General features: G+C 47.3%; 7 protein-coding genes across 7 annotated transcripts; 6 read left to right on the top strand and 1 right to left on the bottom strand.

The window, feature by feature from the left end:
* Nucleotides 1–32: 32 nt before the first annotated feature.
* On the top strand, nt 33–650 carry TbgDal_II300 (hypothetical protein, conserved; the record flags this gene model as incomplete). The annotated part of the gene is made up of 1 exon (XM_011773327.1): nt 33–650. The coding sequence occupies one exon, from the start codon at nt 33–35 to the stop codon at nt 648–650; it is 618 nt and encodes a 205-aa protein (XP_011771629.1).
* A 1,547-nt stretch (nt 651–2,197) lies between these two features.
* TbgDal_II310 (hypothetical protein, unlikely) lies at nt 2,198–2,515 on the bottom strand (the record flags this gene model as incomplete). The annotated part of the gene is made up of 1 exon (XM_011773328.1): nt 2,198–2,515. One exon carries the CDS (start codon nt 2,513–2,515, stop codon nt 2,198–2,200), a length of 318 nt encoding a protein of 105 aa, XP_011771630.1.
* A 148-nt stretch (nt 2,516–2,663) lies between these two features.
* Nucleotides 2,664–2,942, top strand: TbgDal_II320 (the record flags this gene model as incomplete). Its single annotated transcript, XM_011773329.1, has 1 exon — nt 2,664–2,942. The coding sequence occupies one exon, from the start codon at nt 2,664–2,666 to the stop codon at nt 2,940–2,942; it is 279 nt and encodes a 92-aa protein (XP_011771631.1).
* Nucleotides 2,943–3,215: 273 nt separating this feature from the next.
* Nucleotides 3,216–4,583, top strand: TbgDal_II330 (N-acetylglucosaminyl-phosphatidylinositol biosynthetic protein, putative; the record flags this gene model as incomplete). The annotated part of the gene is made up of 1 exon (XM_011773330.1): nt 3,216–4,583. One exon carries the CDS (start codon nt 3,216–3,218, stop codon nt 4,581–4,583), a length of 1,368 nt encoding a protein of 455 aa, XP_011771632.1.
* Nucleotides 4,584–5,048: 465 nt separating this feature from the next.
* TbgDal_II340 (hypothetical protein, conserved) lies at nt 5,049–5,396 on the top strand (the record flags this gene model as incomplete). The annotated part of the gene is made up of 1 exon (XM_011773331.1): nt 5,049–5,396. One exon carries the CDS (start codon nt 5,049–5,051, stop codon nt 5,394–5,396), a length of 348 nt encoding a protein of 115 aa, XP_011771633.1.
* Nucleotides 5,397–5,946: 550 nt separating this feature from the next.
* Nucleotides 5,947–9,027, top strand: TbgDal_II350 (DNA polymerase delta catalytic subunit, putative; the record flags this gene model as incomplete). The annotated part of the gene is made up of 1 exon (XM_011773332.1): nt 5,947–9,027. One exon carries the CDS (start codon nt 5,947–5,949, stop codon nt 9,025–9,027), a length of 3,081 nt encoding a protein of 1,026 aa, XP_011771634.1.
* Nucleotides 9,028–9,699: 672 nt separating this feature from the next.
* On the top strand, nt 9,700–13,182 carry TbgDal_II360 (transcription activator, putative; the record flags this gene model as incomplete). Its single annotated transcript, XM_011773333.1, has 1 exon — nt 9,700–13,182. The coding sequence occupies one exon, from the start codon at nt 9,700–9,702 to the stop codon at nt 13,180–13,182; it is 3,483 nt and encodes a 1,160-aa protein (XP_011771635.1).
* Nucleotides 13,183–14,019: the final 837 nt, after the last annotated feature.

Below are 14,019 nucleotides of genomic sequence, written 5' to 3' on the forward strand. Positions count from 1 at the left end.
CCTCTATCTTTTTGAATGACCCCTAAGTGAAAATGTCTCTAGGGAGTGCGCTTGCGCCAACCCACAATGTATTGGTATGCCATTCGCCAGAGCTACCGCCGCAGCAAGTGCGTTGTGTAGCTGAATGCTACGGTGTAGTGTTGGATATTTCCTCGTACCACCTCGTTGACAACACCGATTTTGTTAGCATCGTACAATATCGCGATCCAGAGAGCGTCGTGCTGTGCTACGAGTCTCTGAAAGCTCACATGTCGCAAAAGGGGTCTCCAGTCAAGAAGGTTGCCTGGGTCCATGCGAAGGCCACATCAGAGATATTACATAAGTCGTATATTCGGTGCCCGTATAAGGAGGAAGATACGGCTCCGACCAACCATGCACACGGGTTTTTAGTGGCCTACCTTGGCGAGTTGGAAGACACCGTTCGCTCTCAGTTTCTTTGCTCGGTGAAAGCCGACACAAATGCGGTGGACTTCTTCGTGGATACAGAATATAAAGGGAGGTGTTTTCTCCACTATCCTACTGTTGAGGCAGCTGAGGAGACACGTCGCGGCTTTTCCATGTGTCATCCCAGCTTGAGGAGGGCAATCCACCACTGTGACGAGGCTGATTATTTTAATGCGAGGAAGAAACAACTGCAAGTGGACAGATGACGTTTTTTTTTGATCATTGCCCAGAATTTGCTACTCTGGCGGTGAGTTTAGTTTGACACATTTTTATTTTAGCACTGTGGGTGGTAGTCTGGTCCTTTCTGTTGGTACTATTACTGGGAGGGGGAAGGGGGCTAGCGGTGATGAACATTGGGTTCTATATTTATCGACCCTATCAAGCAATACGCGTAATGCGGCACAAGAGCAAGTCGTTAGCCACACTGTTTGTTTTCTCCACTATTTCGCGGACGTCGCAGGTCGCCGGCAGCAGCTTTTTTTTTGGCTTCTGGTGGATATTACCGCTTGCGCGGTGTCCTTTGTGTTTTTTTCGTTGATGGTTTTCGACACTGTTAGCTGCGGTGCTGCAGGTGCTACCTGTCTTTTCCCCACCTGAATCATTACACATCCAGTGGTTTATGAGCGCTTTACTTGGGTGCATTTGTACACGTTAGTTCGGGCTCATGTGTGAGTTAGGTGGGAATATTCTTTGCATTCAAGAACCCACACAACCCGTTTGAGACTTTGACCCCGAAATTCTTGTTTAACGTCGTTTCGTAACATGCTCTCTTTGGCGGCTCGTAGCTTGAGGATTTCATTGCGTATCGGAGGAGATGTCCCCGTGGTTCCCATAATTTCACTTTTGTCAAAGAAAAGGTGTTTCACCACCTAAAACATCATATTTGCCATTATTGGATCTGCCTCAGCGTTGGTATGGTTTCAATACCGCAACCCCACGTGAGGAGACGAGATTTCTGGGCGGTGATTTTATTGATGCCAGGGCTGGCCCGCCTCCTCGACCCGCTCCGTTTCTACCAGATTGGTAAAGGCTAGAAGTGGTTTTATTATAAGGGGGACAGTATCAGGGGTTTTTCTTTTCTTTTACAAACAGCATATAACTACACTTTCTATGACCGTTATAGATGTCACTTTAACCCGTCGAGCCGCAACATAAGTGGTCCAGTGGGAGTTTGTTAGCCCCTTTGCACGATTGCTTTTGTGGTGAGAGTAGCGAATTCGTTGCACACCTTCTGCCCCTTCAAATGTTTTTGTGAAAGTGCGTAGGAACGTATAGTAGGATCAGTCAGTTCTTGTCTTCACTAATAATTATCCATGTGAGTTATCACCTTATGTGTGTATTCTGTGTTTAGAGAGCTTGCAAAAGGTCCACGTTTTCTTGGATCAGACCATATGGCCGAGTTGAACGGCCCTTTTTATATCAGGGTTTCGTGTTTAAATACCCCTGTTTGTGCTGTAGGCATTAGTGCTGTCGCTTGACGGCATCCCCTAATGCAATTATTGTAAATGCTGTTTACCATTTCTCAGAGAGAACGACAGAACCAAAGTCAAGATAGTCCCTTTACTTTTACTCACTCATCTGACCGTGAGTGATAAAGTTTCCCGTGTCTCTTTTATTGTGCAATGAATCCTCGCAATGCTTCACGGCATGATTTGTGGGAGTCTCACCCGAAATGTTGCGACCTGTGAGTGGCCCCCGTAATCTGCGGTTTTCTGTTCAACGGGAGTGTAACTAATCCCAACGTTGTGTGGTTTTATTTATTTTTTACATCTCTTTTTAACCCTCCGCTGCTTTCTGCAGAAGATGCACTCGGGACTCGTTTAGTTTGGTCTAACCACCTTTCTTTCTCTTTTTTACTTTGTTCCCCTTTACTTACTTTCGTTTGATTGTATCGGCTACAGATGGTGACACCTCCTCTCAATGTATTTAGCGGGAGTGCGGTGCTACCTTCTTTTTGATGATGACTGGTACTTACACACATGGTAGCTGGCCATAGGCTGGTTGTTAGGGTGTAATTTCCATGACGAGCGGCTATTGTTAAATTCACCTTCCTGTCCATTTTTTTTCTCATCAATTCACTCAACTGTTGGCTTTCTTTCCTTTTTGCAAAATCCGTTGTGTGTACAGACTCACTCCCACACTTCTTATGTTCTTTCCCTTTTTCTTTCCTTATTTTCTTTTATTTTCCCTTGTTATCTTTTGGATTTTAAGTTATCGAAATGAATATTCTGTGGCTTACTTGTATCGTTGTAGTTGCAACAAATGTTGCTTCTGGTCGTGCTGCTATAGTGGGATATGAGACTGAGATTGTGCGTGCAGGTGATGTTAGCAAAGGTTCGTACCATTGGGCAAAATACATCGAAGGAACCGGACCGAATACCCGTCGCATATCTTCCTTTCGTGATGGCATTGTACACCATGAGGAACTCGGCTTCATGTCACCATTTTTTAGCAGTGATAACATAAGTTGGCATGTGACTACTCCCTTCAGTGAATGACATTGACGGCACGGGCTGATAAAGGTAATTTGACGTAATCTATGTGATATGAGGAGGGCATCTATACATATGTGGTTCCGTTTCAGGAAGGAGGGAAGATGAGGGGAGGGGGCGCTATGTTTGCTGATATATAATTGTTTTGTTGATAACTTTCCTTATGTCATTGTTTTTTTTTTCTCATGTTGAGAGTAGTATTTGCTTTTTTTTTGTTTTTAAATATATTTATTACTTTTGTAACCTTGTCAAGTGTAGTTGGGCCGACCCATTGGTGCGATGCGTCGTCACCGCGTGGCGGTGGTTTCGGACTTTTTCTACCCGGGGTTTGGTGGTGTGGAGGTGCACATTTATAGTTTGGGGCAGTGTCTTATGCGTAGGGGCCACAAGGTTATTGTCATTACTAGGGCTTACGGTGACACATGTGGTGTGCGGTATTTGACGAATGGAATGAAGGTGTATTATTTACCTCTGATGGCTGTTAAGCTTCCTGCGGGATCTGTTACGCTTCCAACCATGTATTTGACTTTCGCAACAATGCGGTCTATATTCATCCGAGAGCGCATTACAGTTGTTCACGGGCACCAAAACACGTCGAACCTCTGCCATGAGGCACTATTTCATGCCGGTACGCTGGGTCTTAAAACGTGTTTTACCGACCACTCGCTGTTTGGTTTTGCGGACGTGTCATCGATTCACATCAACAAAGTGTGCGAGTGGAGTTTGCGCAACGTTGATCAGGTTATTTGTGTGAGTAACACCTCGAGAGAAAACACGGTGCTACGGGCGAAAATCGATCCGCAACGTGTCAGCGTTATACCAAACGCGACTGATTGTTCCTTTTTTACACCGCCGGATGATATGAAGTACAAATCATGGGCGTCGAAGGTTGAGAATGAGGGGCTAACGATTGTTGTGATTGGTCGCTTAGTTTACCGTAAGGGTTCTGACCTTTTTGTGGATGTGATTCCTGAAATATGCAAACGGCATCCGAACATAAGGTGGATTGTTGGGGGTGATGGTCCCCGTAGGTCGCAGTTTCAACAGATGATTGAACGGCATGACTTGATGGATCGTGTGAAGATGTTAGGTTCGCTACCTCACTCTGGGGTGCGTAATGTGCTGATACAGGGGCAAATATTTCTGAATTGCAGCTTAACTGAAGCTTTTTGTATCGCACTGATTGAGGCCGCATCATGTGGTTTGTTATGTGTTTCCACTCGTGTTGGTGGTGTGCCTGAAGTCCTGCCTCCCAACATGCTCTTGCTTGCGGAACCCGATCCATCTTCCATCATTACAACACTGGAGGAAGCTATTGCCAGTGTTCCATATATTTCTCCGTGGGAGCTGCACGACAATGTGAGGAGGTTCTATAGGTGGGATTGGGTTGCAGAGCGTACAGAGAGAGTGTATGATAAGATTATGTGCACCAAATCACCGTCTCTGTATGAAAGACTAATGAACTATGCATCGGTGGGCTGCGTGTACGGTGTCATTTGTTGGTTGTTGTGTATTGGTGACTGGTTGATGCTAACTTTTCTGGAGTTTTGGTTTCCGTCGGAGTTGATTGATATTGCACCAGATTTTCCACTGGAGTTGTACTCTCGTAATCGGGAGAAGCTTCAAGTTATGGGAAGCCCATCCTGAGGATATGGGCGGGGTCCTCTCTACCGCGATCCTTTTTGTTTTCGCCCTTCTCTCTCTCTCTGTCATTGTTTCGCGTTGAACCTTAAAGGGTGGGGGAAATAAAAAAAAAAAGAAAATATTACCGCAACTCTTTTTTCTTTTTGGGTAGTTTTTCTTTCCCTCTCATCCATCCCCATTTTGTTCTGTTTTGGTGTGTCCTTTGCAATAACTCCAATGCCCTTGCGCGCCGTTACGTCTGATATCATAATAATGATAATGATTAACCCTCCTCCTTTCTACCTTTTTTTTATTTTTCACTGTTGCTCATTCCTACGGGGCCGTCTCGGAGACTCTAGCATTATCCGTCCCCTCCTTTTGAGTCTCTCTTTCTTTCTTTCTCTCTTTGTCTGTGTCTGTCTTTGTGTGTTTGTATCTGCTCGCTTTCATTCTTTCTCGCCCTGAAGCGGCGCTGAACCAAATGCAACCATGAAGCACATGCCATTCAGAGAGATTGCGCAATTGTGCTGTCGTCTGCAGTCGAGTCAAGGCAACGACACCCGCATTCAAAGTGCCGTAATTGATTCAATTCGCTCACAGGTGCTGGATGGTAGCACGCTTCCGCTAGTTATGCAGCGGCTGGTGAAGGACGGAAACTGGAAACTTGCGTTATGTGTTATTAAAAGCCATCACTTAGACAAGGCTGGAATTAGGCGAGATCATAATATTTGGCCCATTATGGAGCGTGCAGCACCCTGCGATGAGAGCCGCAGTGCAATGCGGAAGGCACTCATAACTTTGTTTGCCTCGACATGTTGTTTTCACAGGCGGAGGTAATGTGGTGGGTTGCACCGTTTGGAGTTAACGGGACTACGTGTGATAGATGCTGCACATGCATCACAATTTCCCTGTTGACGTTTGTCTCATCACTCTTTTTTTTTCCTACTAAAGCTGCTGCTATGTTTACGGTCGTATAGTGTTGTTTTCCTACTTGTACGACATACGCATACAGATACACACATATGTTTATATATATATATATATATATATATATATATTGTTTATTTATTGAATATCAGTTACAAAATTCTGATTCTTCTCCCCCATTTTATTTTTTTAGGTTTGTGCCACTGGGAGGAGACGGTGCTGACTTCGTTCGTCTGTGCGAGGTGCTGGTGTCATATATACTTGAGTTTATTTTGTCTTTTGGCAAACACCGTTGTTTACCTTGCAGTACCCTGAGCATTACTGCGTCAAGTAAAGGTCCGGGTCGCACTTAAACACAGCTCGTGTGTGCGTGTGTGCGTGAGAGGAAAGAGTGAGGGGAGGAACAGAAAGGCGAAAAGGGTTGTATAGTGCAGCAAGCCACAACATAAGAATCCAGCGAATGACTGATTCACCTGATCTCTCTCGCCCACCTGTGCCACCCGATTACCTTCAGAGCGACTTACTCTTTCAACTGCTCGACTGCTGTCAAACTCAAGGCAGTCCCCATGGCATAGTTTCAACTGTTAAACACGAGGATGTCCCAATCGTGCGTATTTACGGCGTGACCAAGGAGGGTCACAGTGTTCTTGTACACTGCTACAACTTTGAACCCCATCTGTGGATTCGTGCCCCCAATCGGTGGCTTGACGTATACTCGAAAACGTTCGTGCAAGAGTTAAACGCTAGTTTGGACCCGCTAACTCACGTGTCCAACACAGTGGTGCGCATCGAGAGGCACAAGCGCAGGAGCCTCATGTATTACAATCCGGATGGTGAATGTGATTACCTTAAGGTTATTGTTCAGCTCCCACAGCACATTCCAAGGTTGCGCACGCTTCTTTCCTCTGGCGTGATGTGTGTCGGTGCGTGGGAAGGGCTACGTGCGTTTCCGACATTTGAAAGCAACGTCATTTTCCCGTTGCGCTTTATGGTAGATGGCAATATTGGAGGTTGCAACTGGATTACTGTCCCAGCGGGCCAGTTTCACCTGTTCAGCCCACGTACTTCGACTTGTCAGATTGAGGTCTGTTGTTCTCATGAAGTGCTGCAGAGTCACGAAGCGGTTGGAGATTACCTTTTAATTGCTCCCTTCAGGATCCTTTCTATTGATATTGAATGTGAGGGGAGAAAAGGCCTCTTTCCTGAGGCTGAGAGGGACCCTGTTATTCAAATCGCTAATCACTGCGTCAATTACGGCAAGGAGGAGGATGCTCTTACGCGAACTATCTTCACGCTCAAGAGTTGTGGAGCTATTGCCGGTGCTAATGTGTGCTCGTTTGAGACTGAAGAAGAGATGCTCGTGCAATGGGCTCGCTTCGTCAAGAGAATTGACCCCGATTTTCTCACTGGCTATAACATATGCAATTTCGATTTCCCGTATCTTCTTTCCCGTGGAATCACGCTGAAGGTGAATGACAGCTTTTTCTACTGGGGGAGGCAACTCAACGAGCGGACAGTGCATCGTGAAAAGAAGTTCCTCTCACGACAACTGGGGAATCGTGAATATACGGAATTGACGATGGAGGGCCGTGTTGTCATGGACGTGATGGCTGTCATACAGCGTGACTATAAGCTGCGCGCCTACTCTCTCAATGCTGTCTCGCAACACTTCCTGGGGGAGCAGAAGGAGGACGTTCACCACTCCATCATTTCGGATCTTCAGCAGGGAAATGATGAGACACGGCGGCGCCTGGCAGTGTATTGCCTAAAAGATGCCTATTTACCGGTTAAGCTTTTAGAACGACTGATGGTTGTGGTAAATAATGTGGAGATGGCCCGTGTGACGGGTGTACCGATTGGTTGGCTACTGGAACGCGGTCAACAAATTAAGGTTTTCTCCATGTTGTTGCGTAAGGCGCGGGCAAGAAATTTTGTGGTCCCCACGGTGGAAACTACAGGAGCTGAACAGCGTCGTTACGAAGGCGCTACCGTCATCGAGCCTAAGAAGGGGCACTACATTGAGCCAATTGTTACATTGGACTTTGCCTCACTCTATCCTTCCATCATCATTGCTCACAACTTGTGTTACTCAACGCTGCTTCCTGGGCATGAGGTGAACAATTACGAGTCAGGGATGAAGGAAGACACCCCCACGGAACACAAGTTTATCCGGAAGGAGGTTTTCCCCGGTGTGTTGCCCGAAGTCCTGCGGGATCTGCTTGCCGCTCGAAGGCAGGCCCGAGCGCTAATGAAGGATGTTTCGCAGGACTCTCTTGAATACAAGGTTCTTAACGGCCGTCAGCTGGCGCTGAAGGTGAGCGCTAATTCTGTCTACGGATTCACTGGCGCCCAGGTGGGTAGGTTGCCGTGTTTAGAGTTGAGTGCGACTGTGACGAGCTACGGGCGAAGGATGATTGAGGAGACAAAGCAGTTCGTAGAGAAGAAATACGTGGGAGCGGAGGTGATTTATGGTGATACTGACTCTGTTATGATTCGATGCGTTATAAATGCCGATGAAAGTGACACCAATAAATTGCAACAGGCGATGGATTTTGGAAAGGAAGCTGCGGAGGCTGTGTCCAGCACCTTTCCGGACCCCATCAGGTTGGAATTCGAAAAAGTGTACTACCCTTTCTTACTAATGAATAAGAAGCGCTACGCTGGGTTGCTATGGACCAACACCGTGCGGTACGACAAGTTGGATGCAAAGGGAATAGAGACCGTTCGTCGGGACAGTTGCCCGCTTGTCGCCAGCGTCATCTCCGGAGTGCTTAACCGAATGCTGATTCAGCGCTCCGTAGAGAGTGCGGTGGAGTTTGTGAAGGGAACGATTCGCGATCTCCTACATAACCGACTCGACATCTCGCAGCTGGTCATCACGAAGTCTTTCTCCAAGTCTGAGTCCGAGTACGCTGGAGCACAGGCCCATATTGCCCTGGTGGAGCGCATGCGAAGGCGAGACCCCGCTTCTGCCCCGAACGTTGGTGACCGCGTGGCGTATGTGATTGTCCGCGCCGCCAAGGGGGCCAAGGCGTATGAGCGCAGTGAGGATCCCATATACGTGCTGGAAAACAACATTCCTATCGATACGCAGCATTACCTTGAGCACCAACTCGGGCCTCCGCTCCTTCGTGTTTTTGAGGGTGTTCTTCAGGACCCGAGCGTGTTGACGAAGGGAGATCACACGCGGTACGTTTCTGTTTCGGCTCCGAACAGGAACGCAGGGGGGCTGATGAAGTTTGTGAAGTTTCAACTCCAGTGCATTTCTTGTCGTTCTGTAATACAGGAAGGGGCCCTGTGCGATGCGTGCAGCGTTATGGGTCCCGACATTTATGGGAAGATTGTAGCGAAGCGCAATCACTACGAGGCTGTTTATTCACAGGTATGGACACAGTGCCAACAATGTCAGGGATCACTGAATCAAGAGGTAATTTGCACGAGTAGAGATTGCCCCGTGTTTTACCTGAGGAAGAAAGTTCAGAAAGATGTGCATGAGCAGCAAACACTCCTGGATCGCTTCGGTGTAGTGGACGATTGGTGACAATTTCATTCGAGTGCTTTTCCATTTATACCCCTTCACCGCATATGAATATATATATATATATATATATGCGTGTATGCGCGTGTATGTGTGTGGGCTCGTCACCTTCAGGTCCGCTCAGTTTTACCACTTTGTCTCTGTTTGGTCTGTTGATGTTGGACCACGATAGAAAAGTACCAGTGCTGTTGGGCCACCTTCCATTTATTTATTTTTTTCCTTTCTCCTTCGACACTTTACAACATCCTCTTAATCGGGGAGCTTGCATGCTTGTGTGTGCGCGCGCGCCGACCATCAAAGTATGCGTTTACTGACATAAATGAGGGCGCAGGTGAGAGAGGGGCGGTGTGCAATCGTGTGCTGCGTCCATCCGCTGGTGGAATATATATTCATATATATAAGGTTGCATGCCGGTACAACAGCAAGGGGAAATGGTGGGCCTATGACTGCTCTAATTTTTTTCCCGGTAGTTGCTGTGAAGTAACCCTCTCTCCCTCCCTCTCTTTTTCTTTCTCTCTTCCCGCGTTTTCCTTCATTTCTACATTCGTCCTTCCTTCACCATTATGTAGGGTTGCCTTACTCCCACTTCGAGTGGTTTGACTCTACCTTGCCTGTTAGTATTTCTTTTTCCCCCTCTACTCTTTACGCAGTTTCATAGAACCAGATAAGGTACCGATGGAGGCACCAGCAGGACGCAGCATACGGCAACGGCAGGACTTACAGACGACGAGCAGCGTGGACCGCCACGTCAAGGATCTCTCAGCCATCGAGTTATACGAGCAAATATTACTCGGTTGCATCCGGGCTGGGGATGACCCCAACGCTGCCGTTAAAATAGAGCACTTTGAGGGTTATGTGGAACCAACGTTTGATCTGCTGCACGGTGCACATGTAGTGGCACACCAGCGCCAGCGGTTAAGCGACATTTACCACGAGCGGGAGCACATAATCGGTACCCTCCGCGCCTCCCCGGAGCATCAACAGCGGAATGCCTTTGATCGACTGCTGTTGGAAACGGAGTACTGGACGGGCCTTCGCGAATGGAACGAAACCACGCGAAGTGGCAGCGGAGACACAACTCGGGGACGACTGCGACGGCGGCTTGAGGCGACTGTTGGAGGGAAGGGGGGGAGTGAGGGAATGGAATCTGAGATGTTACACCTGACCGAGTCGCCGTCATATATCCGCGGTAAACTACGGCCGTACCAAATTGAGGGTGTAAATTGGTTGCTGGGTCTGTATTCCCGTTGCATCAATGGCATCCTGGCGGATGAGATGGGCTTAGGAAAAACTCTGCAAACCATCTCCACGCTAGCGTATCTTAAGTTCAGCCATGGTCTCCCGGGACCCCATCTGGTGGTATGCCCCAAATCTGTTATGGGCAATTGGTATCGTGAGGTTCGGCAGTGGTGCCCAGCCCTCTCCGTGTTGAAGTTCCACTGCTCATCCAACATACGTCCTCAGCTCGTCCGCGCACATTTGATGCCGTGTGGAAATATCAAATATGACATTATTGTAACTACCTTTGAGATGGTCTTGGAGGAGCACGGAGCTTTCAGGAAGATACCTTGGCAGTACCTTATCGTCGATGAGGCTCACAAACTGAAAAATGAAGAAGGCAGAGCCCACGTTACGTTGGGATCGATTAATGCTAATTATCGACTCATCATCACGGGTACACCTCTGCAGAATAACCTGAAGGAACTGTGGGCCCTTCTACACTTTCTTACTCCCCGTCTTTTTGATGATTCGAAGTCCTTTGACAGCTGGTTTGACACGGCAAGTGGCCAGGAGGACAGTGAGGCGCTAAGTAACATGCACCAGATACTCGCCCCACTCATGATCCGCCGACTGAAGTCAGAGGTGAGCACTGGCATTCCACCAAAGAAGGAGATCTACGTGTCGTGCAGATTATCCAAAGTTCAGAGGCGGTGGTATATGCAAGTTTTAGCCAAGGATGCGGAGGTGCTCAACAAAGGCAGCGGAGGAAGCTCTGCTTTTCTGACGAATACACTGATGAGTTTGCGTAAAGTTATCAATCACCCGTATATGATGGATGGGGGGGAGGAAGGCCCTCCCTTCATCACAGACGAGCGAATTGTGAAGTACAGTGGTAAAATGCTGTTGCTGGACAAACTGCTACACCGACTACGGCGCGACGAAAAGGAGGGGCACAAAGTTCTGATTTTTTCTCAATTTACTTCCATGCTGGACATACTGGAGGATTATTGCTCGATGCGTGGCTTTAAGGTCTGCCGTATCGATGGTAGTACAAGTGGTTATGACCGCGATTCTCAGATGGCTGCTTTTAACGCACCCAAAAGCGATTACTTTATATTTTTGCTCTCTACCCGCGCGGGAGGTCTCGGTATCAACCTGCAGGCTGCGAATAATGTCATAATATACGATTCAGATTGGAATCCGCAAATGGATTTGCAAGCACAGGATCGAGCACATCGCATTGGCCAGAAGCGCGTTGTGCGCGTGTACCGTTTTGTCACAGATGGTACCGTGGAGGAGAGGATATACCACCGGGCACTGAAGAAACTCTATCTTGATGCAATGGTAGTGCAACAGGGTCGGGCTAGCGGGGGCGGAAATGGAAACAATTTGTCACGGGAGGAATTGCTCTCCATGATTAAGTTTGGTGCTGAGGAGATATTCAAGGCAAAGGATGAGGACATCACGGAGGCTGATATTGATTGCCTCTTCGACGATGATAGAAAGTCACGGGAACTCAACGATGCGGTCCGTCAGCAGGTTCAAATGTCTCTTGCGAGCTTTAAGTTGGGTGCTGACGAGACCAATATCTACGATTTCGAGGGTGTAAGCTTCCGCGAAGGTGTGGAGTCGCGTCTGCTTCATATTACCCTTTCCGATCCCGTTTCACAAGACGAACTCCACAAACAGTGTTCGCAGTTTGGTGATGTGATTAAGGTTGTTCTCCACACGAATCTCAAAGAGGCACTTGCATCCTTCCGCACTACAGCTGGGGCCATGGATGCGAAGGATGGCTTACCGTACAAGTGCGAGTTCGCTTCAAAGGAAGCGCGGAGGGTGGTACCCAAAGAGATAATTACGGAATACTACAACACTGAGGAAAAACTTGGCCGTGGTCACCGACAACGGGAACCGGTGCAGTTTTATACGGAAGAGGAGGTGGAGACAATTCAAAAGCAGAAGAAGGGACCACCACTAAAACTTCCGCGCGCCCCCCAGTTCAAGTCTCATCAGCTGTTTAACATGAAGCGTTTACTGGAGCTTCATGCTACTGAAGTTTCCCTAATGGTACGAAACTGGGAGCGCGGGATTAACGGCACCGGAAATGGTACGAGCGGAACTGGCAATGGCGGTGCGGATGAGAACACAGATCACGTGAAGGACGCTGGTAATGAGGTGGTGGGAGCTGAAGAAAAGCGGAACAAAGATGAAGGTAATAACGAAACAACGAAGGTGGAGGAACGTGATGATGTGAAGGAGACTTCAAAACAAGAGGGAAATGGTGAGGTAGAGACTGGAGTGGAGGAAGAAACTTTAACTGCTGTGGAGCGTGAGGAGAGGGAACGGTTAATGAAGGAGGGTTTCCCCGACTGGACTATCAACGAGTACCGTACACTTGTCGGCGTCATCACTAGTGGCAGCGTCGACATTAGCGACTACCCAGCCATCACAGCAGCGGTTAATGCTCGCCGTTGTAACAAAACTGTGGAGGAAGTACGAAAGTATCTCACTGCGTTACTTGAAAGGGGCAGCCAATACATTAAGAACTTTGCGCGTGTAGAGGAGAGGATACAGCGTATGCAGGAAAGGCGGAAGGCGCAGGAGGATGAGTTGCGAGCCGCAAAATGGAAAGTGGAAAGTTATGAAGATCCCGAGACTCAACTCACATTTAAAGGCCGCTGCAACGACGACTTCGACCGCAAGTTATTTCTTATGGCGTACGACGTCGGATTCGCTCGGCAAAACTGGGAAACATTTATACGACGAATGCCTGAGAGCCGCTTTGATGTTTGGTTGCAATCGAGGGATAGCGGCTATTGTGAACGCCGGTTGAGAGGATTAAAGGCTGCCGTAAAGAGGGAATGGCAACCTCCAAATGATGAAGACACTGAGGTGGTGGGACGTCGCAGGAGGCTGGAGCGGAAGTTTCCGGAATAATCATATTGAAGGGGGATCCTTTTTTCTTTTTTGTGAAGGATTCAAAGGGGACGTGTGTGAGCAAAGGGTATTGGTTATGGTGCGAGCGATATAGGCTATCAACGAGTACCCATGACCATATCTTTCTTTAATTTTTCAATGCGTTGACATTTTTCCTTCTTTTTCTTTTCAGATTTTCTTTCGTTTCTTCTTTTTCAGGAAGGAAAAACGAAACAAAACAAAAATCACGTGGTACCGTGAAGTCTGCACTTATACCGTGCCTCTCAATCGAGTGAGGGAGGGGTTCTGATGCGCTAAATAGACGCGGACTAATTTTTTTAATTTTATGCGAGCATCCATCTGGTTCCTTTAACCTTCCTTTCGTATAAATAAGCAATATATATATATATATATATATAAACATGAATAAATTATGAATGAACGCATGTGTGCTTTCTCACCCTTTCTGTGTCTATCATGTTTGTGGCTGTTACATTGTTGTTATTGTTATTGTTACTTTTCCCTTCCTTTTGTGAGTTGCCTTTCTGGTGGTCAGTGGTACCACATTCTTGTATTGCCATTACACGCATAGGAACATCAAGGTGCAATTGTGTTTCTTTCCCTTCACCGTAGTGGTGCTTTTACAAGGTTTATATTTGTATTATTGAAAATAAAATTAAAGAAAAAAAGAAAAAAAATCCATTTTTATTATTACCATCATCATCATCATTAATATTAAAATATCTCCCCCCCTTTTGAAAATTTCGTTGTTGTCTCTTTTTTTTTCTTTTTTTCGTTGTGCTTGCGCTCAATTTTTGTTGAGAGTGGCGCAACGTCCTTCCCCACCTCCACACGTAC

This window comes from Trypanosoma brucei, chromosome 2, assembly GCF_000210295.1.
Source record: "Trypanosoma brucei gambiense DAL972 chromosome 2, complete sequence".
Taxonomy (NCBI): domain Eukaryota; phylum Euglenozoa; class Kinetoplastea; order Trypanosomatida; family Trypanosomatidae; genus Trypanosoma; species Trypanosoma brucei.